The 25261-nt window shown below is 44.5% G+C and overlaps 1 protein-coding gene across 1 annotated transcript in view; it reads left to right on the forward strand.

Moving 5' to 3' along the window:
* The window catches only part of chchd3a (coiled-coil-helix-coiled-coil-helix domain containing 3a), a 336024-nt gene extending 313348 nt beyond the window's left edge, over positions 1-22676 (forward strand). The window contains exons 7-8 of the mRNA XM_086010675.1: positions 19117-19252; positions 22287-22676. Of these exons, the coding sequence (XP_085866801.1) occupies positions 19117-19252; positions 22287-22310 (160 nt within the window). The 3' untranslated portion in view covers positions 22311-22676. The remainder of the gene's footprint in view (positions 1-19116; positions 19253-22286) is intronic.
* The last annotated feature ends 2585 nt before the right edge of the window (positions 22677-25261 follow it).

Genomic DNA, 25261 nt, shown 5'->3' on the forward strand with positions numbered 1-25261 from the left:
CAGAGATCGATAGATTTTTGAATATTAAGGGAATCAAGGGATATGGAGATAGTGCAGGAAAGTGGAGATGAGGTAGAAGATCAGCTATGATCTTATTGAATGGTGGAGCAGGCTCGTGGGGCCGAATGGCCTACTCCTGCTCCTATTTCTTATGTTCTTATCTCCTGCACTTTGGTGTAGTCCTTCTCCCCACTGATGCAAGACTCTCGGCTACTATTGCAGCAGTCCAATGCGACCCTAACACCGCCAGGCATCATGGTCACCGCATATCACTGTAGCAAAGCACGGGCCGGTGACTGCACCAGAGCTATGCTTCCCTCTGGCAAATGGGCAAGTGTTGAGCCCAAATGATTTGCAGTTTACCCAACGGAATGGTTCAAAAATGTAATTCTTTGTAAGGCATGTAAGATTAATCAGACTTGGAGGTTTCAATTTGTGCATGAAATAGGGAATACTGCACTTTTTTAACCTAACCGCATCAAACAGGTTGTTAGAACCATTAAAGCAAGAGCATACCCTGCCATCTTTTAAGGGCCATGAGCATCATGTTATCTTCACCTTTTAAGTCAATGATTGCAGAAGTTAATGAAAAAAATCCCTTAATTGACATACATTTTGAATAGATTGGAGGTCGGACAGGTGTAGCATGACCTGCAGGAGTGCTGTGGAATATTTAAACATAAACTAAAGGGTACAATTCTAAAGGGAGTGCATGAACAGGGAGACCTGGGGGTATATGTGCACAAATCATTGAAGGTGGCAGGGCAGATTGAGAAAGCGGTTAAAAAAGCATACTGGATCCTGGGCTTCATAAATAGGGGCATAGAGTACAAAAGCAAGGAAGTTATGATGAACCTTTATAAAACACTGGTTCGGCCTCAACTGGAATATTGTGTCCAATTCTGGGCACCACGCTTTAGGAAGGATGTGAAGGTCTTGAAGAGGGTGCAGAAAAGATTTACAAGAATGGTTCCAGGAGTGAGGGACTTCAGTTATGTGGATAGACTGGAGAAGCTGGGGTTGTTCTCCTTAGAGCAGAGAAGGTTGAGAAGAGATTTGATAGAGGTGTTCAAAATCATGAGGGGTCGGGACAGAGTAGATAAAGAGAAACTGTTCCCATTGGCGGAAGGGTCGAGAACCAGAGGACACAGATTTAAGGTGATTGACAGAAGAACCAAAGGCGACATGAGGAAAAGCTTTTTTACACAGCAAATGGGGAAAGGGCGGGGGAGTGGGACTAGCTGTGACATGCTCTTGCAGAGAGCCGGCACGGGCTCGACGGGCCGAATGGCCTCCTGTGCTGTAACCATTCTATGATTCTAAAAGTAGTTGGGAGATGGGCACTAAACCATTATCACTAGCGGGAGTGGTGTGATTATAGTGTGAGAAGTTTACATAGGAATTTATAATGAGTAAAAAGTTGGCGCAAGAAATGTGACAACAGGAAGTTAAGTGGTACCAGCAGGTAAAGTACATAGGCATAAGACTTTCTGTAGATTCCGTAAATATAAAGATTGATAGCAGTGAGTGGTTCAAGTTTTAAACTTCAAGTTTATCGTTTATTTTTTAAATTGGATAGCACAGCATGTGGAGGCAGGTGTAACAGGCTTGTTGCTGCGGCCACAGAAAGACTTTAGCCTCAACTTAAGCTGGGGGTGTCGATAAAGAGGCACAAGTTTCTCCTGCCCTCACACCCCTGGTGCTTTATAAATGGGACTACTGCATACAGATGCCAGAACTGCCTCGGAGATTTGCCCAAGCAGATAAAGTAATGAGAACGAGAGAATATTTGCTGATGATGGGTTGACTTTTAGAATTGATACAGAAGGTTGGGATGCAGGCAAAGTAATTCATGTGCTGTCACTTAAACCTCTAAATTGGACTGCTACTGTGAAATTCACTTACAAATAACCATCAGCTGTATCTGCTGGGAGCCCTACTTGCTTGTTTGTGCTGATGTTTAGAAACTGGTGCCACGCCACTTGCAAGTTTCAGGCATGAAACAGAAAGCCCTCCTCCTTTCCTTCTTTGAGGAGGTGTATGTGAAATACATTTGCCTTTCTTCATCGCAGATAGAAGCCTGGTTCAAGTCTCTCTCCCTGTGAGTTTGTGTGATTGCTGCGTGCAGTTCCTGACAGGGGTAGGTTTGCTTTGTTGAACAAAGACGCACACAAAATAAAGTCATCTTTCATTTTCTCAATCTTAATAAGGTGGAGTTATCCCTTAATAGTTTTTACATAGCATTGTAATCCTTTGAGAGCTAGAAATACAGCCTGAACAAGATGCCATTCTGTGCAAATTTGAAGTAAATAGCATTACTCTTTTTTTCGTATCCCGCTAAGTGTAGGGTGTTTCATTCTAGCTATAACCAATGAACTTGTCAGGGCAACATCAGATTCAATACATTTGCAAGCTAGGGTTGTGACAAATAATAAAAAAATCCTGTATAAATCAGCTCTCTTTGATTCCCCCGAGGACTTTCAAGACATGGTAAATGGGCAGTGCAAAAGAAAAAGGGGCCTTTATCGTGATAACAGACTTGACCTCACTCTGTGAGATGCATCGCAAAACAGGGGAGCCGAACACTAAGTATCTTAATAGTTGGTGTCGAAACATTAGCAAATCCGTTGGGACAAGGTCATTCCACCAGCCCCAGGTTTTCCCAGCAGACTACTGCGGATGATGAAGCGATCAAAGCAGAATGCCAGTACATCATCAGAACCTCATTACACACCATTGTGTGTACACAGCTGCTGCAGCAGCAGCATTAGAAAAGTTGGATTTAAATTCATTCAAGCTCTCATTTGACTTTCTTTTCGGCCTCATGCTCATCGCTGAAAGAATGCTGGAGCACGCAGCCCTGTTTGCATCCGTCCCCTCCTGCCTCTGCCGGTTATAATGCCATCCATTTAACAGACCATTTAAAAAGCTTCATCAAGCCACCAGGGTCAGTCCTTTTGTGTGCATTAGGGGCTGACATGCTGTAATGTTGAGCTAGTTGTGATTTCATGGACATGTTTATGAAGATTGATACAGCCAAGGCTTGGTGTTAACTTTTTACTGTCACTGGCTGCATTAGCATGCTTTTGTATTGGTTTTAGCATTGATTTATGAAACGGCTGCTCCACGGTAGAGTCATCATACCAGCCCTGTTGCTGCCTGCCGCAGACATTACACACCACAGCCGTAAGAGTATCAAGCAATAACTATAATCATGTTCATAATAATCTTCCTCCTGGGCTCCACACCGATTTGCTGTGTCTTCAGAGATGGCAAGAAAATACTTGCGACATTGAGCCTCTCCAGCGTTTTTCCATTGAAGGCAATTGGACCAGAGGGTTGCCACTAATGCTAATAATGTTTGTCACACATCCATACTGCGTTCCTCAGTCAGATACAGAGAATTCTGAAGTGCTGTTAAACTGTAGATGAAGCAGCTTGGAATTGAGAGCAAGTGAGACAAGCAGTGAACACACTAACAAATAGATATGTAGAACTGGCTGATATTTCAAATGGCAATGTAGATGCATGTTAAGAACAACAAACTGATTTGTATTTCAGTTCATTGAATAGGTGACTACATTAGTCCCTCCTACTACTATAGGATAGTCGAAATGGTGTGATACCGTAACTCTGAGTGTTACTGATGTTTTCACAGCCCAAAGAGAAAATAAAAATCATGTCTGACTGTTGCTACTACTTGATGCCCATTGGCGCGTGGTACATTTTTAAAGAACATCACTCCACTACCGGAGATTTTAGCCATCCGTGAAAATAACTAGTCATTTCTAATTTTTTGGGGGGGGTGGGAGTTTGGTGCATGACATCTTGGGAATTGTACCAACTGTTCATAAAATTCGTAAAATTACAACCGTCACTGCTGTGATGTCCTGTGTCCTTTGAGTAAAGAGTTAAAGTGCACCTGCTTTTAGGGCTGCTTGTACCCCTCCCTATTCATTAAAACGACATATATGATTCCACATGTCACTATAATTTAACTCCTGTACAAGTCCAATAAGTTCTGATTCCATTCATTTGCCCTAATTTTTTTTTTAAATTAAATTCTTCCACTTTTTTTATTGTCCTCTCTCTGCTCAATGTTTCCTTATTTGGATGAAGTGATGTCCAACTGCTTGTTCCAGGTCCCTCAGTACCGCTCTTGTAATTGGTAGTACGGAAGCCTTGAAATAGGTCCCGGGCTGATGTGCCGTATGGTTCAACCTTCCCCCTCCCCACCCACCACCGTTCCTGCAGGAAAACACCTGCCCTTTGCTCTGTTTCTCCTGCAACAATGCAGGAACTTGCTATTAGTCGAGCATGATGGCTCGCTCTGGGACAGTGAATTGGACCACTAACCTTCTGTACCACTTGATCAAAAATCAAAGAGAGCTTGATATTTTGCCGTAAGGCTACTTTAAATCCATTAGGCAGATTCTACAGGTGGGGTCATTGTTGATCCCTCAGGCACGCACATCTATAACAATTGTAGAAGACAAGCTGCTAAATCAGCAAGAGTTCTAATGAAAAGTAAAAGTAGTAACACCCATCTACCAGCCTTCTCAGCATATCCCTCAAATCCTTTGCTCTCTACAAGTACCATTAATTACCTCTTGAACATACTTATGCAGATATTTCTGAGACTCACCTCGGCCTGAACACAAAATGTTGCAGGATCATGGATTTACAGATATTCTGCTTTCTCTGAGTTCTCCGAAAGGAACTGCAAAGTCTTGACCTTCAACTTGCACTATTTAAATATTTAGGGCTAAAAATTGAGTAGTGCCCCAATTGAGGCGCTAACTTCGCCGGGGCACTAAAATTAGCGCCCCCACGCCGGAAATTGAGTGGTGGCGCCACATGCTGTGGCACGCCGCGCTGCGCTATTGCGGGCCTTCTTAAAGAGGAGGGGCCTTGTGCAGCGCGACCTGGGGCCCAGCTGGGCCCCCGGGGATCGGGAGTGCCGGCAAAAGAGCCCGGCACCCAAGAGAAGTGCCAGGCTCTTGGAGTGCAGCTGGCACTCCGTGGTGGGGGGGGGTTCAGGAGGCCGGGGACGGGAGCGCAGGCAGGTGCTGGCAGGCGGCCAGCAACAAAAATGGCCGCCCCGCACCTCGCCTTTAAATTGCAGCTCCCCGGCCGCAGGTACGCCCCCCTGACCCCGTCGGACATAGCGTCCGGCGGTAAATCAGGGGGCGCTCCCGAAGATCGCGGCCGGGGCGTGAGCCGGGCACTGCGCACACCAATGCCGTCATCGCCAGCGGCGCAGCGCTACCAGTTAGCGCCACCACTAACCTGCTGAATTTGGCGGGAGGCGTGGGCAGTGCCGCGCCCAGGCGCTAGTTGGTTTGCGCCCCACTTAGCGCCCTCTTAAGGCACTAACGGGTGGCGCAACCAACTGAATATTTTCCCCTTTAGTCTCTTACACTGAGGCGTTACATTCTCTGTTAATCAGTTTCAAAATGTATTTACTTTGGTTCCTTTCAGTGCTAAAACGTGCGGAGAGGTTTTTGACCAGTATATCTTATGCATTTGCCTGATGCCTGAAAATGAGTCCAGCAGAATTGCTGCTGCTCGTGTGTACAATCCGATTGACTACGTGTCCGTCTCCTGTTGCCCACTGTGTCCCTGCTTCACCCCCTTCTGTTCTTGTCACTGTTTTCAGTAAGCTTATTTCAGAGCCTATCGCCTTCAATGAAGTGTGCTTAGAGGGTTTAGATATGATGCCTCATTTGTTTCATTAGAGTTTACAAGTGCTGTTCTATAAAACCCTACAAATGCAGGAAAAAATACAGAAGATTATACATAATAGGTTAGCTGTGCAGCTTGTCTAATTGTTTGGTTTAAAATGTAAATCATTACAGACTGATGCAGTCACACTCTTCAAAAAAAAAATGCTCCATGTCAAGTCAGTGAATCATCTTTCCTTCCTACCTTCATTTTATCCGCTGTCCTTTCCTGAAGATGCTGGACAGAATATACCGAAGCTCCACACCAGCAGCAGGGCCTCGCAAACTGCGGGCAACTTACTGGAAAATCACAGGCGCTTTGCCTGCAATTTATTCAACCACTGGCATCAATGGTCAGAAAATAGTGGGCAGTGTTTTCCCATAAACCATCTGCACTACATATGAGGCCTCAGAATATTACGCCCACTATCTTGTGGTGTCTGGTATAAAATTCCACTGATGTTTCGACCTAGCTAAGCGAGTATTCTTACTGTACGCTTAGATACTGAATGGCAATAATCTGTACGATCGTGGGAGAGCATCAGAGCTGAGGCTGATCCCGTTCTCTCACGACGTCCACACACAAGCACGTTCCAACATTTGAGGTCGGTGATGAGAAGCAAGAACCCTGGCTGAGTTTTTTTTTCCCCCTCCCAAACCCTGAGGCCAATCGTTGAGCCACTGCTCGGCTAAGATCACCTAATTCGGCACGTAACCGGGATCAACCAGTGACTTTCCTGGTCCATATGGCTCAATACAACACCAGGCAGTGCTTTTATCCACGAGCTATCGGGAAAGCTGTAATAATTCATTTTCTTATTGTAAACATTTTCTCTCTGCTAAGGAAGTGAAACTGTGTCTGCACCACTGACAGTACCTGTAGTGAAATTGTACCTCACAGCATTAATAACTATAGACAGCATTACATCTTAAATGCAACACTTAGTGCTGTTCTGTAAATCCCACTAATCTTATTAAGAAACTAGCAGGACAAATGGTTTTCGGGGGCTTTTTGTAAGCAATCCATTTTCATCCTGTATGATTTAATTTATTTAGCATTATAAATACTAATACCAGAGTCACGGAGATTAGATTTCCTGTTCTCTTTCCCGCACTGCTGCGGTAAGTGATTTATGTTAACTCGAGAGAAACGTTGTTAGAAACTGTCAGCCTTATATTTTTTTTATGGTTCACAATATCTTCTGGACCTTAAGACGAATGAAGGGAACAGCTGTCCAGTACTCAGCAGTAGACATCCCACTAATTAAATGAACTATAAATAACTTTTAAAAACTATTTTAAACAATTAATCAAAATTTTGAAAAAAATAATTTTTTAAGAAATCAGGTCTAAAAATACACTTACCTTACTGTAAAGTCCTTAAAAACAATAAAGCTGTGGAAAAAATGTTATAATTTTAAATAATAGACCACTTACCTTAAAGAATCAAGTCCTTACGTCTCCTTTTTACATTTCTAAAAAGTTGAGGCCCTTGCACACGGGCAAACCTGTCAAAAAGAAGGAAGTTCAACGCGTGCGCGCAGACGCGTTGGACTTCTGAACCCCTTGGAGGAAATGCCGGTTTCCCGCGCATGCGCAGTGCATGCTGAAATCCGGCACTTCCAACGGGCCCACACGTGAGTACCCCGTCCGTACTCACGCGTTGGGACCGGAATTACTGGGCCAATGTGAGAGAGGGAGCAAGAGACAGAGGCTAAAATAAAAAGCAGAACCAGAATAGACAGGGATTGAGACAGAAAAGAGATGCCATTCTGCACATATTTTCAATTAATGCTGCTGTGACAGCCATGGCTTTCTACTCTTGTAAACCTGTCCGGCGCTAGTGATCATTGTAAATCCTGTTTGAGATGCTTTGTTTCCCTGTAATTTTGTGTCGAGACTAAATAGTAATCTTGAGAATTAAATTCTCCTGTGAATCTCATAACCATCGTCCTATAGTAGTGATAATACAATCACTTGTATTCTTAGACATTAAATTCCTATAGCCTAGACGTGAAAGCATATTGAACTGCCTTTTAAACCTCTCCAGATTACATTACTTTATTATTTTTATTTTCCCTTGTCCTGTGAACTAGGCGCTGACTCTCGCTGTGCTGCTGTTCCTTGGGCTCCCCTCCAGTAGCTCACCCAAATGCGTGTCATTCACATGTGAGCTTAGATACTGAGTGTAAGCAAGCCATTCAACCTCAAAAGGCATCCAAGCCAAGCAGGATCCTGTCCTCGCCCAATAGTCGCACACTCACTTCCTAGCAAGCGTTGCGGGATAATGTTCGAGTGTCTGATTTTTTTTTTCTTCCCTTTACTAGCACAGGAGTCCTAAAATGGTTCCCCTTACTAGCACAGGAGTCCTAAAATGGTTCCCCTTACTAGCACAGGAGTCCTAAAATGGAAACCACTTTTTTTTTTTAAATCACAGATGGCCCTGAGTGAGCATGAGGGCTGTAATTTGATCTCTGGATTCAGATGATACTGTAATCAACTACTGCCATATTCTTGCCATTTTTGACATCATGTGAATCTCCCAATTAAATTATAGCCTTGTTACTTGCTCCTAAACCATCAATTATGTCCTTCCATATCCATACAGCATTTGAAGAGCTATTTGATTTGTTTGAAATGAAAGAATTAATCTCAGTGATGGACAGTTTGATCCAAGCTACATCACCTACATTCCCATTACTTTTGTTAAAATGTAATTTGTTATGAATTTATCTGCATCTCATATAAATAAAAGTAACTTAACCTTGTGTGCAGGAGCTTTAAAGACTATCTGACAATGTGTACTACAGCATCTGAAGTGATCCTGGATCCCACTTTGCTGTTTTGTATTCTGGTTCTTTTCCTTAATGACTTCTGTTGATGCTGAAGTAAAGGTTAATGTCTTTTAAATTGTGTACAGTGTGCCGTATAGCAAGTGCCAATGCAATCTAACCTTCTCTATACCATTTAATGACTCATGCAAACAAAATCATTTGGAGTTGCTTTGCATAGAAAAAGGAATGTAGCCGTCCTGTTTACAAAAGAAAACCAAGCAAAAGAACATGCTGCTTGTTTATTGAAACAGTCATCTTACCAGAAAGACCCTTTTCAGTTTTCCTACAAGTAAACCTGTGCATTATGACTCGGATGGCAAGTGGATGTGATCAATACCTCCTTGCACTCCTGGTGCAGTTCTTCTGAATAATGGAAGAGTTTGCTGGAAGAATGTGTAGAATGAGCACTTTGCTGACTGTTTTACCAATGATTGGTTTAGGGTTGAAGGTGGAAAGTGGTTATGGACTCTTGGTATAAGTGGTTAAATCATGTCCAAAGGGACCGTGTGACTCATTAACTGACTCCTGTTTTCTGGAAGCCTCTTTTAGCAGATCCGAGTCCTGGCTAATGTCCGATTAAAATAAGCTTTTAATTTTCTAGGAATATTTAATTGGTTTGGAAGGATTCATTGAACACAAGCTGGTGATGTCTTCTCTCTTCATAGAGTGCAGCTGTAAAACATCATTGACTGTGAAGGGGGGATAGTCATACTGCAAGCCTAAGTACATAAAAAATGCCGTCCTGGAGCCATTTAGTTTAAACCTCCTGTATGTAGTTTGTTTGAAAGAAATTAGCTGACATTGGCAGTGAGCTACTTACATGCTGCTGCTCATGCCTCTGTGTAAAAATTCACACCTTTACAAAGAGTTATATAACAATCACAAAAAATCAACAAAGTAGAAAAACAGAAAGCATTGCATGAGGTGAACATCACTGCTGATTCTTAACCCACCACTGTAGTTTCAGCTGTTAATTCAGCACCTTCACACCTTCTAGCTCAGCCACTTCTCCCAGTGCATTCTTTGATTGTGTTATCAGCACTCGATGTTTAAACAAAAATCAATATTTCAATTTTTCCTTGCTCCTACCATCTATATGCTTTATTCAAAGCCAAGCTTGCTGTCACCTAACAACCACTTCTTGATTTACCTAACCATCCCTACTGCTGTTTTCAACTTTGGTGGTGTCCGGCGCAGTGCACCATGTCCTTTCACCTAGAATTCTCGATAAAAATAAATAAAGACCCCCCTCCCCCAATGGCCTCAGCAAGTTATCCAATAAATAGCTGAGCCCAACATCAGCAAGATCCCACCTGCAATCCCTGGTCAGTGCTATGTTAGCTGATTGAGGTGCAATTGGCCTTGTGCCCCCTGAATTAGGAAAGGAAAGCTGGCCAAGTTTCCCACTCCTGGTCATATCCAGCAAAGCCCGCTGGAAGTGCTTGTGTGTGGACGTCTGATGAGGTCAGGATTCAGCTCAGCTGTGAAGACCCCAGCAGTTAAATATCCTGCTGACATCCACTCCCTCGGCTCATACGTGAAGATTGCGTTACTAGGGGAGAAACCAGAGGTCAACTGACACAAGTGGAAAGGAAAATAAATGATCTTTAAAATGAAGGGAAATAGCAAATAACAAACAACATTAATGATAATCCTTTATAACTAATTTTGAAAACATGGGACCAATATGCTGGTAACTCTTTTCCAGTGAATCTGAAACAGATAAAATATTAATTAACTGGATAATTAACGCCTAGATATAGCTATGACACTGGCATCTATCTAATGGTGCGGAATTTTGCCCACGTATGTCCTATCCAAAAAAACAGATTAAATCTAACCTACCTCAATCATGAGTAAAGTAATGGGAGGAATCATCAATAGTACCATCAAGTGATACCTACTCACCAATAGTTTGCTTGCCAAAAACACTTGACTCCAGACCTTATCACAGCCTCGATCCAGACTCGGCACAAGAGCTGAATGCCAGAGGAGAGGTGACAGTAGCTGCCCCTGACATCAGGATAGCAGTCGACAGTATGGCATCAAGGAGCACTGGACAACTGAGGAAAATGTGGGTCCAAGGGAAAAACTCCAGTAGCTGGAGTCATACATGACACAAAGGAAGCTGGTTGTGGTTGTCGGAGCCACAGGACATCACTGCAGACATTGTTGGCTCAACATCTTCAGCTGCTTCATCGTCATTCTGTCCATCATAAGGTCAGGAGTTGGGTCTGTTCACTGATGATTCCACAGTGTTCAGCTCCATTCACAGCTTCAAACAACCTGTGCCAGCCTACAACAGGACCTAGATAACATCCGAGCTTGGATGTAGCAAGTGGCAGGTATCATTCGCACCACATAAATGCCAGATAATGTCCATATCAAGCTGGAGAAAGCCCAGGCATCTCCCCCAACCTTCAATGGCACCACCATAGCCGATTTCCCCCACCATTGGCCACAAGTTTAACTGGAGCAACCATATCGACACTGGCTACAACAACGGGACAGATGCTGAGTACCCAGTGACGAGTAGCTCACCTGACCCCTCAAAGACTCCCCACCATCTACAAGGCTTGAGTCAGGAGTGTGATGGAAAACTTACCACTCACCTGGATGGGTGCAGCCACAATAACGCTCAACACCATCCAGGACAAAGCAGTTTGCTTGATTAGCCTCCATGCCACTGGACTGAATATCCAATCCCTCCACCACCAGCACAGTGTGGCTGCAATATGTACAATCTACAGGATGTGGTGCAGCAACTCACTAAGGTTACTTCGACAGCTACTCCCTCCCCTCCAACCATCAACACTGAGAAGGACAAAGAGCAGTAATGTCATGGGAGCGCCATCACCTCCAAGTTTCCCTCAGGCCACATACCATTCTGACTTGGGTATATATCGACATTGCTTCATCACTGCTAAGGCACTATCCTGGAATTCCTTACCTGATGCCATTTTAGAAGCACCACCACTGCAAGGTCTGCAGCAGTCAAGGTGAAAACCTGCTACCACCTTCTCAGGGCAGCAAAGGATTGGCAGTAAATGTGGCCTTGTCAGCATTGCTCAACATGCCCTAGTAAGTAGAATTATACAAATCAGATACTCGTTACTGTCTAAATCAGCCAGGGCAGGGATGTCAGAACCAAAAATGTGCAGATTTGTCAGAAGTAAAATAATAAGACCAATATCTGGGGCAAGTGCATGACAAATCTTGCAATTTTTTCCACTTGTCGCAAATGCTGCAATTTTGCATAAGAAGTCCTGAAGACAGGTTGTCAGGATCTGAGCGATATCAAATTACTTACCCTGCTATAACATTTTTTTTTTTAAACTGATCTTTATTTAGGCAAATTGAGTGTGAAATTTCCCTTTCAGTGAAAAATGGGAGAATGCTTGCCATTCTCCTAAAATAATGAAACCAATAATAAAATTAAACACTCCGAAATGGCACATTTGAAAGCCGTACACCTACACCATATTGATATTGTTAGCAAATTGTTGATTGAAGATAAAAGGGGAATTCTTTCTGTTTTTGTTTAAAAGAGAAGTTTCACTCCATTATCTTCATCTGCAGAACATAACGTATAATCGGATGTCCAATATCCGGCCTACTATTTCAGCCTTGGGCGTTTTGTTTTGTTAAGATTTGATATATTGTAATTGTTTGGAGTTCCTATCCGTTACACCGGCAAGAAATTTTATTGAGTTACTTAAGTCAAATAAATGCAATCAATTCTATCCACTCGGGGCGGGGGGGGGGGATGGGGGATCCTTGACTGAATTTCAGAAAAAAGAGCTAAGTATTAAGCCGACCATAATGGTGGTGGTGCAGTGCATTGGAGCCTTGATAGACAATGCAATGAATGGTGGGGGGGTCATAGAGTCATAGATTTATACAGCACAGAAAGAGGCCCTTCGGCCCATCGTGTCCGCACCAGCCATCAAGCCCCGTCTATTCGAATCCCATTTTCCAGCACTTGGTCCGTAGCTTTGTATGCTATGGCGTTTCAAGTGCTCATCTAAATGCTTCTTGAATGTTGTGAGGGTTCCTGCCTCTACCACCCTTTCAGGCAGAGAGTTCCAGATTCCAACCACCCTCTGGGTGAAAATGTTTTTCCTCAAATCCCCTCTAAACCTCCTGCCCCTTACCTTGAATCTACGCCCCCTGGTTATTGATCCCGCTACTAAGGGGAAAAGTTCCTTTCTATCTACCCTATCTGTGCCCCTCATAATTTTGTACACCTCAATCAGGTTCCCCCTCAGCCTTCTCTGCTCTAAGGAAAGCAACCCCAGCCTGACCAGTTTCTCTTCATTGCTGAAGTGCTCCAGCCCAGGTAACATCCTGGTGAATCTCCCCTGCACCCTCTCCAATGCAATCACATCTCTCCTATAGTGTGGCGACCAGAACTGCACACAGTATTCCAGCTGTGGCCTAACTAACGTTTTGTACAGCTCCATCATAACCTCCCTGCTCTTATATTCTATGCCTCGGCTAATGAAGGCAAGTATCCCACATGCCTTTTTAACCACCTTATCTCCCTGTCCTGCTGCCTTCAGGGATCCATGTACATGCACACCAAGGTCCCTCAGATCCTCTGTCCTTCCTAGGATCCTACCATTCATTGTGCATTCCCTTGCTTTGTTAGTCCTCCCAAAATGCATCACCTCACACTTTTCAGGGTTAAATTCCATTTGCCACTGTTCTGCCCATCCCATCTATATCATCCTGTAGCCTGAGGCTTCCCTCCTCGCTATTTACCACTCCACCAATTTTCGTGTCATCTGCAAACTTGCTGATCATACCTCCTACATTCATATCTAAATCATTAATGTACACTACAAATAGCAAAGGACCCAGCACCGATCCCTCCGGTACACCACTGGACACAGGCTTCCAGTCACAAAAACAACCTTCGACCATCACCCTCTGCCTCCTGCCACTAAGCCAATTTTGGATCCAATGTGTCAAATTGCCCTGGATTCCATGGGCTCTTACCTTCTTGACCAGTCTCCCATGCGGGACTTTATCAAAAGTCTTACTGAAGCCCATGTAGACTACATCAACTGCACTACCCTCATCCACACACCTAGTCACCCCCTCGAAAAATTCCATCAAATTGGTTAGACATGATCTCCCCCTGACAAAGCCATGCTGACTATCCTTGATTAATCCTTGCCTCTCCAAGTGGAGAGTAATTCTGTCCCTCAGATTTTTTTCCAATTTCCCTACAACTGATGTTAGGCTCACTGGCCTGTAATTCCCTGGTTTATCCCTACTGCCCTTCTTGAATAATGGTACTATGTTAGCTGTCCTCCAGTCCTCTGGCACTTCCCCTGTGGCTAGAGAGGTTCTGAAAATTTGTGTCAGAGCCCCTGCAATCTCCTCCCTTGCCTCACACAGCAGCTTGGGATACATCTCGTCTGGGCCTGGGGATTTATCCACTTTTAAGCCCGCTAAAACCGCTAGTACCTCCTCCTTCTCAATACTAATTTGTTCAAGTATATCACAATCCCCCTGCCTGATTTCTATGCCTATATCATCCTCCTCCATGGTGAACACAGATGCAAAATATTCCTTTAAAACCTCACCCACATCTTCCGGCTCTACACACAGATTGCCACTTTGGTCCCTAATGGGCCCTACTCTTTCCCTGGTTATCCTCTTGCCCTTAATATACTTATAAAACACCTTGGGATTTTCCTTTATTTTGCCTGCCGGTGTTTTTTCATGCCCCCTCTTCGCTCTCCTAATTTCTTTTTTAAGTACCCCCCTGCACTTTCTATATTCTTCTAGGGCTTCCACTGTTTTTAGTCCTTTGTATCTGCCAAAAGCATCCCTTTTTTTCCTAATCCATTCTTGTATATCCCTTGACATCCAGGGTTCCCTGGGCTTGTTGGTCCCAGCCTTGACCTTTATGGGAACATGTTGGCGTTGTACTCTCTTTATTTCCTTTCTGAAAGACTCCCACTGCTCTGATGTGGATTTTCTTACAAGTAGCTTATCCCAATCCACTTTGGCCAGATCCTGCCTTATCATATTAAAATCGGCCTTCCCCCAATTTAGAACCTTTAATTCCGGTCCATCTTTGTCCTTTTCCATGACTACCTTAAATCTCACCGAATTATGGTCACTGTCACCAAAATGCTCTCCTACTGACACTTCTACCACTTGCCTAGCTACATTCCCTAGAATTAGGTCCAGTACTGCCCCCTCTCTTGTAGGACTTTCTACATGCTGGCTCAAAAAGCTCTCCTGGATGCACTTTAAGAATTCCGCACCCTGGGGGAAAGAAATGTGGGTTTATGCCTTTAATCAACCGCTTCGCTGCCTGGCTCAGCCATGCTGTCTGGGAGCTGAGTGGGGAGTCAATATTTCCCTACAGGTGTTGGGGGCAGTGGGGGATATTGTGGAATAACCAAAGAAATTGCAACGATTCCTTGCTGTCCCTTTGGTTTCAATTGGTACTTGGCATAGAGTAGAAAATAACAGGGAGGGGAAAGGGTATGTGCTTTCACCTTAGTGGTAAAAGGGAATTGAAATTCAGTCCAACCTAAATATTGTCAGTGTTGTCATCATCATCATCCCCAATATAATTGAAAAGATTCCAACATTATCACCTAGTCAGATATGTCATTTTCATTGTCTTTGGCAAGTTGAACATATTTTTTCAAGCATCTGCTCAACCTGCTTTATATTTTAGAATGGCATCAGCCTCTTTATCTTGCTAATCTCTCAAGCCAGCCGTTTATCCAGACTTTTTTCTTTGTTTCCTTCCAATGTAGCCAACACTGATCACACTATCAAACACATGGCTTTCAGATGGTCATTATCCAAACATTCAAGTTGCTCAGGCATATTCCTGGCCATCCTCCTGAACAAGAGCCCATACTTCTCAAATTCATTTTCATTCTTGTTTTCAATTCCCTTGCCTTGCGATCCCTCGTGGACACGTTTCAGAGCGCCTCCCCCTCGTGGATACGTTTCAGAGCGTCTTCCCCTCGTGGAGACGTTTCAGAGCGTCTTCCCCTCGTGGAGACGTTTCAGAGCGTCTCCCCTCGTGGACACGTTTCAGAGCGTCTTCCCCTCGTGGACACGTTTCAGAGCGTCTCCCCTCGTGGACACGTTTCAGAGCGTCTCCCCTCGTGGACACGTTTCAGAGCGTCTCCCCTCGTGGACACGTTTCAGAGCGTCTCCTCCTCGTGAGCACGTTTCAGAGCGTCTCCCCTCGTGGACACGTTTCAGAGCGCCTCCCCCTCGTGGGCATGTTTCAGAGCGTCTCCCCTCGTGGGCATGTTTCAGAGCGTCTCCCCTCGTGGGCACGTTTCAGAGCATCTCCCCTCGCGGGCACGTTTCAGAGCGTCTTCCCCCTCGCGAGCACGTTTCAGAGCGTCTTCCCCCTCGCGAGCACGTTTCAGAGCGTCTTCCCCCTCGCGGGCACGTTTCATAGCGTCTCCCCTCGCGGGCACGTTTCAGAGCGTCTCCCCTCGTGGGCACGTTTCAGAGCGTCTCCCCTCGCGAGCACGTTTCAGAGCGTCTTCCCCCTCGCGAGCACGTTTCAGAGCGTCTTCCCCCTCGCGAGCACGTTTCAGAGCGTCTCCCCTCGCGGGCACGTTTCAGATCGTCTCCCCTCGCGGGCACGTTTCAGAGCGTCTCCCCTCGCGGACACGTTTCAGAGCGTCGCCCCTCGCGGGCACGTTTCAGAGCGTCTTCCCCCTCGCGAGCACGTTTCAGAGCGTCTCCCCTCGCGGGCACGTTTCAGATCGTCTCCCCTCGCGGGCACGTTTCAGAGCGTCTCCCCTCGCGGACACGTTTCAGAGCGTCTCCCCTCGCGGACACGTTTCAGAGCGTCGCCCCTCGCGGGCACGTTTCAGAGCGTCTCCCCTCGCGAGCACGTTTCAGAGCACCTCCCCCTCGCGAGCACGTTTCAGAGCGTCTCCCCTCGTGGGCACATTTCAGAGCGCGCCTCCTCATGGGCACGTTTTTTTAAATTTATTCACGGGATGTGGTAGCTCAGTTGAATAGGGAAGGGAGAAAGGATTAGAGGATTCATTTAATGCTGAGGGTTGTTAGGGTAAGGCCAGCATTTATTGCCCATCCCTAATTGTCCTCGACTCGAGAAGGTGGTGGTGAGCTGCCTTCTTGAAACGCTGCAGCCTGTTAGGGAAGGAGATCCAGGATTTTGGACCAGCAACGATGAAGGAACGGCGATATATTTCCAAGTTAGGAAGGCGTGTGACTTGCAGGGGAACTGGGAGGTGGTGGTGTTCCTATCCACCTGTTGCCCTTGTCCTTCTAGGTGGTAGAGGTCGCGATTTTGTGAGATGCTGTCGAAGAAGCCATGGCGAGTTGCTGTAGTGCTTCTTATAGATGGTACACAGCAGACACAGTGCGCAGGTGGTGAAGGAAGTGAATGTTTAAGGTGCTGGAAGGGCTGCCAATCAAGTGGGCTGCTTTGTCCTGGATGTTGTTGAGCTTCTTGAGTGTTGTTGGAGCTGCACTCATCTGGGCAAGTGGAGAGTATTCCATCACACTCCTGACTTGTGCCTTGTAGATGGTGGAAAGGCTTTGAGTAGTCAGGGGGTGAGTCACACGCCACAGAATACCCAGCCTCTTACCTGCTCTTGTAGCCACAGTATTTATGTGGCTGGTCCAGTTAAGTTTCAGAGTGTGTCCCCTCATGGCCATGTTTCAGAGTGCACAGGCCCTGCAGTATAGGGCAGCCCGCTGCCTGGGTTGTCGAGTATCTCGGAATCAATTCTCACCTCTCCCTATAAAATCAAAGAATTTGACAGCACAAAAGGCCGCCATTCAACTCATCACACCTGTGCCGGCTCTCTGAAAAAGCTATGCACTTAATCCCATTCCTCTACCCTTTCCCCCATGCCCTTCTTTCTTTTTCAAATATGTAGCCACTTCCCTTTTAAAATGTATTATGGATTCTGCTTCCATTACTGCTTTTGATGGGGCATTCTATGTCCTAACAACCCTCAGCATAAAGTGAATCCTCTTAAACTTTCTGCCTTCCCCATTCAACTCTGGATTTCAATTGAGCTACCAGCAGCTGGAAAAAAAGAATTATATCCTAATTGTTATCCACTGTTTATCCTAAATTTTTCAAAAGAAATGGAACTTAAAAAGGATTATGATATAACAGCCTTGAAGGATGCTGATGATCACTCTTTCCACCCCCCCTTGCGGTATTTTTTTGGGTAAAATCACTGAAATATAGTTTTTAAAAGTGTCTCTGAAGTGCTGTCTCTCGACAGCAGTTTATTAACGTAAGGATTGACTGGGTCCATTTGCTTGTTGCCTTGTTACTTCTGAATATTGGGAAACAGCTGATAACTATAAGTGACTCATGCATGCATGTAGTTCACATCCGCCTGGGATTGAACTGATTCCATTTCTGGTGTTTCTGGACATTTGTTCTGATTGCTGGATTGAACCGGTTTCCACGTGTGGACAGACAGATGGAACTATTTATCATTAAGAGTTGCAGTGGGAATTCAGCCGTCTTGTGCCTAATACCCCGTTTATACTGGGGCTGTAAATTCACATTTGTGCTGAAATTGCAGCTTAATGGCAATAACTAGGGAAGTATGAAGAGTGGGAGAGCTATCTTCTCTGCCTGAATTAAAATTTCCAACCTTTCTCTTTTTTTTACCCCTGGGGCTGCACAGCAGGCGATTGGCATTGGGCTGATACAATTAGCTTTGCTTGGTATAACACCCAATTCTGATCTGCTAGATACCAACTGTAAATGAAATATAGATCTTTGTAGGTTGCTTATACTGAAGGACACCTGAGAGTGATTACAAAGTGATAATTTGCTCAATGGGTTCAGATGATTTTATATACAGATTAATTGATATCCATGGGAAGGGGATACTGATGAAATCATAATTATGTGAGTGAAGCTTCCACGTTTTAAAGCTGACCTTTGAATTCCTCAATGACATTACTGATCTATAACCACTGGAAGATATCAGATTACATTATATGCTAAGTACATGTGTGTGCAGACTTTACTTGTTGGGATCAAGAGCATGAGCTATGACTGATTTCCCCTCCCTACTCACCCCTCCCTTACTAGCCCAGTCTTAAGCTAATTGTATCACCCCTACTTCACAGTTGAGATCAACTAACTTAGAACAGACTTGTGATCAAACCTGGTACTTGCAGTATAAATTTTACCAAGTGTTAATTATTTGTTGAGGCCTGGACGGTAAGAGGATCGGTACATGCTGGTTTAGTTTTAATACTTTACCCCCCGTGAGTTGACTCAGTGCAACACTTCAGATCACTGTGATCCCAGCAGAACCTGAGCTCAAGGGGTTGAATGTGTAAATGGCACTAGTTCTATACTGAAATAATGTCCAAGTGAGGTGTTAAGTCTGTGCATACTGTACTGGTACCAGTCTCTGTTTAGGGAATGTCACGTCTCTGTATACAAGGTGTTAGCTGGTATGGAACCGCTGCGTGATCTAATATTCCACCACTTGTGCTAATCCTTTTGTTCACTCTAATCCAATCTTGCTCTCGTTTTCCCCCAGGAGGTACGAGTCGCGACCTGTCTGTGCTGAACTCCAAGAGGATATCCTCCGCTGCTATCAGAAGAACCCGGACCAGACTCTCAGCTGCTCCGCGTTGGCCAAGCAGTACGTTCACTGCATTAACTACGCCAAACAGGTGAGCACAGTAATGTCAGCCACAAAGCTGCACACAGGCATGCAGGAGTTGGAAGGTGGGGGAGGATTTGTGGACCATAGTGAACTGAGCTTCAGTTCTCCGCTCTTTTTATACTCATTGACCTTTAAGACTGCAGATCTTTTAGCTTTATCATTTAATCACTTCACCATCGGGACGCTCTGTTTTTCTTTAAAAAAATTTTTATATATGCCCAAGCCCCCTAAAAAAATGTCAGCATGTCACAATAAGCTTACCCTAATGGCTCAGTGTGTAAATTCACAGGACAAGATATGTCGCGGCTGTACTGCTTTCCCTAGTGAGAAATCGCCTACTGATGCTCACTGTCTAAGTTCACCCATAAAGACTGGCCACTTGGACGGGGCACCAGAGAACTACCTTTGCTAATGGAACTGTACCCCAATAAGAATCAATGCCTTTCTGGCGAGGGTTGGGTGAGGAAAGTGTTTTTACATAGAATTTACAGGCCCAACTGGTCTGTGCCAGTGATTATGCTCCACACATGCCTCCTCCCACCCTACTTCATTTAACCCTAGCAGCATATCCTTCTATTCCTTTCTCCTGGTACAGCTCCTTCCTGTCCAGTACTGCTGCCAGTATATTTAATAAATACCTCCGTGAGATGGAAGGCAGCAGTTCCATCTCGCAATTATAGAGCAGTGCTCTTTATGAACGCTTGCAGAACAAAGATATTCAATTACTGCGTTAAACTAATTTTCAGCTGCGTTATTTTGAAACTATTCAACATCTCTCGCTGTTATTAGGCAGCTGCACTGAGTGTGGCAGAGATGGAATGATGCAAGTGAGAAAGGCATAGAACTGAATGTGGCATCATGTAATTACTATAGGAGGCTAGCGAAGCAGTTCACTGGGAAACAAAGTCATTCATTACTTAAATAAAAACAGAAAGTTCAGGAAATGTACAGCACATCAGTCCATATCTGTAAAGGATGTGTACCCAATATCAGTTTGAGATGCATTTTTTTCCCCCTGGACAAGTGTTCAATATATTTTTCAAAACAAAAGAGGAAGAAAAAGGAATGTGTAGTTAAATATCTGTTGGCCCGGATTTTGCGGTAAAAATAACCGTGAGGCTATCAGAACTCACTGTTATTAAGGAGTAAATCGGACAGCAACTTCCGGCGCCCGCACATGCGCAGTTAAACACAGGAATCAGCTGTCCGAGTTGCCCTGCTCCTCCAGAAGCTTTGCTCACCAAGAGACTCGGCATTGAAATACATAAAGGGCATGAAGTTGTGGTAATTACCCACTAGATACCCAGTAAACACGCCAGAAGAAGATATGGCTTGTCCATTCAAGTGCAAGTGAATTTTTAACGGTGAGATAAGTCTTAATTACTGCCAAACAACCTCTCTGGCACTGAAAATTAACTTTTACAAGTGTGGAGTCTCATTCCTTCAGATTTTAATTATTGTTGGAGATTTTAGAAAATTTAAATATATGGGCGGGAAAATTTGTTTGGTTTGCACCTCTCGTTAATGCCCCCGGGGGGGCGCAAATCCTCGGGCGGGGCGCCGCTAACACCTTCCGTGAAATTCAGCAGGAGGTTAGCGGTGGTGGTATCCAGTAGCGCCGCGGCGCCGCCCATGATAACATCATAGCCATGCACAGCGCCCCAGCCGCAAACTTCCCTTGCACCCCCTGACCTATCGCCGCACGATATGTGCGACAGGATCAGGGGGCGGTTTGGCAGCGACGGCGGCACAAGTTAAAGGGCAGGTATCGGGCAGCCACCTGCCCCCTTTTGCTTTTGTATGTGGGGTGCCGGCCACGATCGCTCAGCCTGGCACTCCTCTTGATTGATGGGCTGTTTTCACAGCACCCCGCTCCCCAGTGGCCAAATGCCTGCATTACAACAGTGACCATTTCAAAAGTAATTCATTGGCTTAAAGTACTTTGGAAAGTCTTGAGTAAGAGAAAGGCACTGTATAAATGAAAGTTGTTTCGATACTTCCTAAGTACTTACAGTATCTATCTTTTAAACACCTCCAAGACCAGTATATCTTTCCTAAAGTGGGGCTCCCAAAACTGAACATAATATTCCACAATATTTTGTTTAATTTTCCTGTTACTTTTAGGGCAGATGATTTGGCACAGCATGAAGCCCACAACAAATCTAACAAATTTCTGTGCTTGATGTGTGCAGTGTGATTTTCTGCCTGAGTACCATTAGAGTCCTGGAAGCAGGGTGTAAGTTGGTTTCTGAATGATGACAAATGACTTGCCCTAGTTATTTTTTGTAATTTTCTCTTTTTTAGGTTCCCCTGCATAATACACCATTCCCTACATAAAATATAATAACAGAAGAAAGCATGAAATGAGAAAAGGCCATTCAGCCCATCAGACCTGCAGCTTCCGCAGATCTATTACAATCTACCCTTCCTCCTACAATCTGCAGGCATTTAAAATCTAGGAGAATGGGCTGACAGACTGTGGCTAATAATGCTCTAACTAGCAGCAGCATCGTATACCAGAGTGATTTAGGGGTAGCTTTCACTTTTCTCTTTCTCCACCTAACCACACCACCACCCCCCCCCCCCCCCCCGCCCTGCTGAGATATGCAACGAACACAAGAAAAGTTGGAGATAATAAAAGGCCAATTGGCCGAATGAAGGTCACCCCTTTAAGACTCTATCTCTGCCATCACACCAGGCAAATTTATTTTAAATTTACTTTTCACTAAATTCCATTTATGACCTATGGTCCTACTTCACAATCCAGAGCACATAAGGCAGTGTACCTTTCTCTTGTAAAAGGATGTGGAGCACTGTACACATGGCCAATCAGCTTAATGAGAACTATAAAAAGGTTTATTAGGTGAATGTATTACATTTATTAAGATCTATTATTGTAATGGAAACATGAAGAGTACAGTAGATATGCCCAGGCTGCAAAAGAGTACATTCCTGGAAAACACTTGGTTGACAACTACATGAAACCTTTGATACCCTTTTCTTTTTTAGTTTTTATATCTTGTTTTCCTTCCCCACTTTAGAGCCTGCTGGGCAAAGGAGGTTAAAACAACTTACCGTCACATCATAAAGCCCTCATCATGAATTTCAACAACGGAACATCTTTCAGGAGCAATCAAAGAAACTCGGCTAAGCATCGGGACAATATGGGAAAGAGGAAACAAAAGGCCATTGTCACCACGGCAACAGCAGCAGCCAGCACCCTAATTTAATCAGTGGGGATATGTTCAGCAGTGTTGTGAATGTCTTAACAACCTGTCAAGCTTATAGTCCTACCAGGGAAATATTCAGCTTTTCTGTAATTGTTCTGTCCTATGACATTCGATGAAATATTTTTGTTTTGTTTAATATGAGGCCTTTGAAACATTCTAACAATAATGCGATTAAATCTGTCTTTCAAAGATCAAAATGCAGCAGACTTGTCCTAAACTATGTGGTTCTGGTAATTGTGTCTGGGCATTCGATATACAAAATGCCTTGTTATTTTGATTGAACATATTTCATAGTGCAATTCAACAGCTTTTTATTTCCAGAGCCCCTTGGTGATCAGCATGCCACGCACTGTTTGGACATTGTGATTTTGTTTGAGCTGAACTAGCATGAGTCCATTATATCTTGAGCCAGATCTGAACTGTTAAAATCACTGTTCAAATCAAGAATACCCTTCAATGTGCCTGCCGCCTGGACTAGTGCCTTGTGAAAAGTGGTAACCAACTGGCCCAGTCCCAGATCACCACCTCTTAACAGTGAATTCACACAAGTTTAGCATCTATACAAAGCTTTTTCGGCTTCATACTAACACTACATTTGTGGATAGTAAATTGGGAATCATGGCCTGAACTGACTGTGAAGTGAAGTGGAGGGACTCTGCCTCCTCCAGGGAATCTCCCTTAGCTTCACTCCGCTCCGATGCCAGCTTGGGTCCTGGCTTCAGGTTCAGGTTGCATTTACGCTAAACTCTGCAGTGTCGGTGTGACACAAAACTGTTTTGCACTAACCCTGCAGCGATAGTGTGAATGCACCCTAGGAGGTGCAAGATACTGCCGAGGCAGGACACTCCCATTCAGCTTTCCTTCCTTCCCAGCTATGCACACCACAGGCTGTGCCTGCTGCGGCTTATATTGGACCTGTGCGAAGTGACAGACAAAGCTGAGTGCTCCCAACACCCACACGGTTTTTATTTCCTCGTGGAATTTCCAAGATATTGCACACAGTACGTTGGAGAATATGCTTCTCCCTCCCAAAATCTCTCTTTTCTCACTCGTCCTCTTCTGCTTCTCTCTCTGTCTTTTCCTTTCGGGTGAGAGGTGGTGTGCGGAGCTGTCATACCTCAGTGATCACATTAATATAACCAGTGCTATTAGAGCTCCACCTAAATGGTGTTACATAGATACATAGAGATAGGAACAGGAGTAGGCCATTCGGCCCTTCGAGCCTGCTCCGCCATTCAATGAGATCATGGCTGATCTTCGTCTGAGATCATAGCTGATCTTACCAGTTCAGTACCCCGTCCCCGCCTTTTCTCCGTAACCCTTAATCCCCTTAGCCTTCAGAAATATATCCAATTCTCTCTTGAAAATATTTATTGAATTAGCCTTCACAGCCCTCTGTGGCAGGGAATTCCACAGGCTCACCACTCTTTGAGTGAAGAAATTCTTCCTCATCTCTGTTTTAAATGATTTGCCCGCTATTTTTAGACTGTGGCCCCTGGTTCTGTGCTCCCCGGCCATTGGAAACATTATCTCTGAATTCAGCCTGTCCAGGCCTGCCATAATTTTATATGTTTCGATGAGATCCCCTCTCAATCTTCTAAACTCCAGTGAGTACAAGCCCAAACTATTTAATCTCTCTTCGTAGGTCATTCCCGCCATTCCAGGTATCAGCCTGGTGAATCGCCGTTGCACTCTTTCCATGGCAAGAACATCCTTCCGCAGGGAGTTAGATGGAACTGGTATCAGCATTTTTACGCTGCAAATATTTCCTATGGGAATTCCAATGTAGTTTTCAGTGAAGCACATGACCTGCCTAAGAATTTTAATATATGTTGTAGATTTTGTTTTAACCTAAATGGGCTTACCCCCAGAAACTTGGTTGGCCTTTGAAGAAAACACAAATGAAATAGGGAAGAGCTGCAGCAGACGTCAAAGGAGCAGGGCCAGCAACAAAGGACGTTAGGGATGGATCAGATATAGAGGAAACTACATGTTCATGTTCCAATAGGGCCAGTGTTCTTCTACTCCTCAAACTCCAGGCAATTGGAAAATGACTGACTCCATGCTGGTTGGTGAGTTGATCTTTCCAGTCTTGTCTTGGATCCAAGTTTGTAATTGTCACTCAGTTCAGTTTCTGATGTTTATTGTCAAAAAACGAATCCAGATTTCACCGCTCAAGCACAAACCTTGGAGCAAAACTCCATTTGGTCCTGGACTATTGAACCTGCCAGAAACCGGGATTTCTGATCAAGATTTGGGGCTCATCTTTGATGTAGCAGGGCCAGTTTTCCTGTCCTTAGCAACTGTTAAAACACAAAAAAGAAAGGACTTGCATTTATATAGTGCCTTTCACAACCTCTGGATGTCCCAAAGTGCTTTACAGCCAATGAAGTACTTTATTGAAGTGTTGTCACAGTTGTAATGTAGGAAACACAGCAGCCAATTTACACACTGCAAGCTCCCACCTACCACAATGTGATAATGATCAAATAATCTGTTTTAGTAATGTTGATTGAGGGGATAAATATCTGCTGGCCAGGACACCAGGGAGACCTCACCTGCTTTCTTCAAAATAGTGCCATGGCATCTTTTACGCCCACCTGAGAGGGCAGACGGGGCCTCGGTTTAGCGACGCATCGGCACGTCCGACAATGCAGCATACCCTCCGTACCGTACTGAAGTGTCAGCCGGGATTTGTGTTTAAGTATCTGGGGTGGAACTCAAGCCCAACATCAACAACTTGCATTTATGCAGCACCTTTAACATAATAAAACGTCCCAAGGCAC

This window comes from Somniosus microcephalus, chromosome 17 (genome assembly GCF_052327205.1).
Source record: "Somniosus microcephalus isolate GS21.2 chromosome 17, FLI_Smic_1.0, whole genome shotgun sequence".
Classification (NCBI taxonomy): Eukaryota; Metazoa; Chordata; class Chondrichthyes; order Squaliformes; family Somniosidae; genus Somniosus; species Somniosus microcephalus.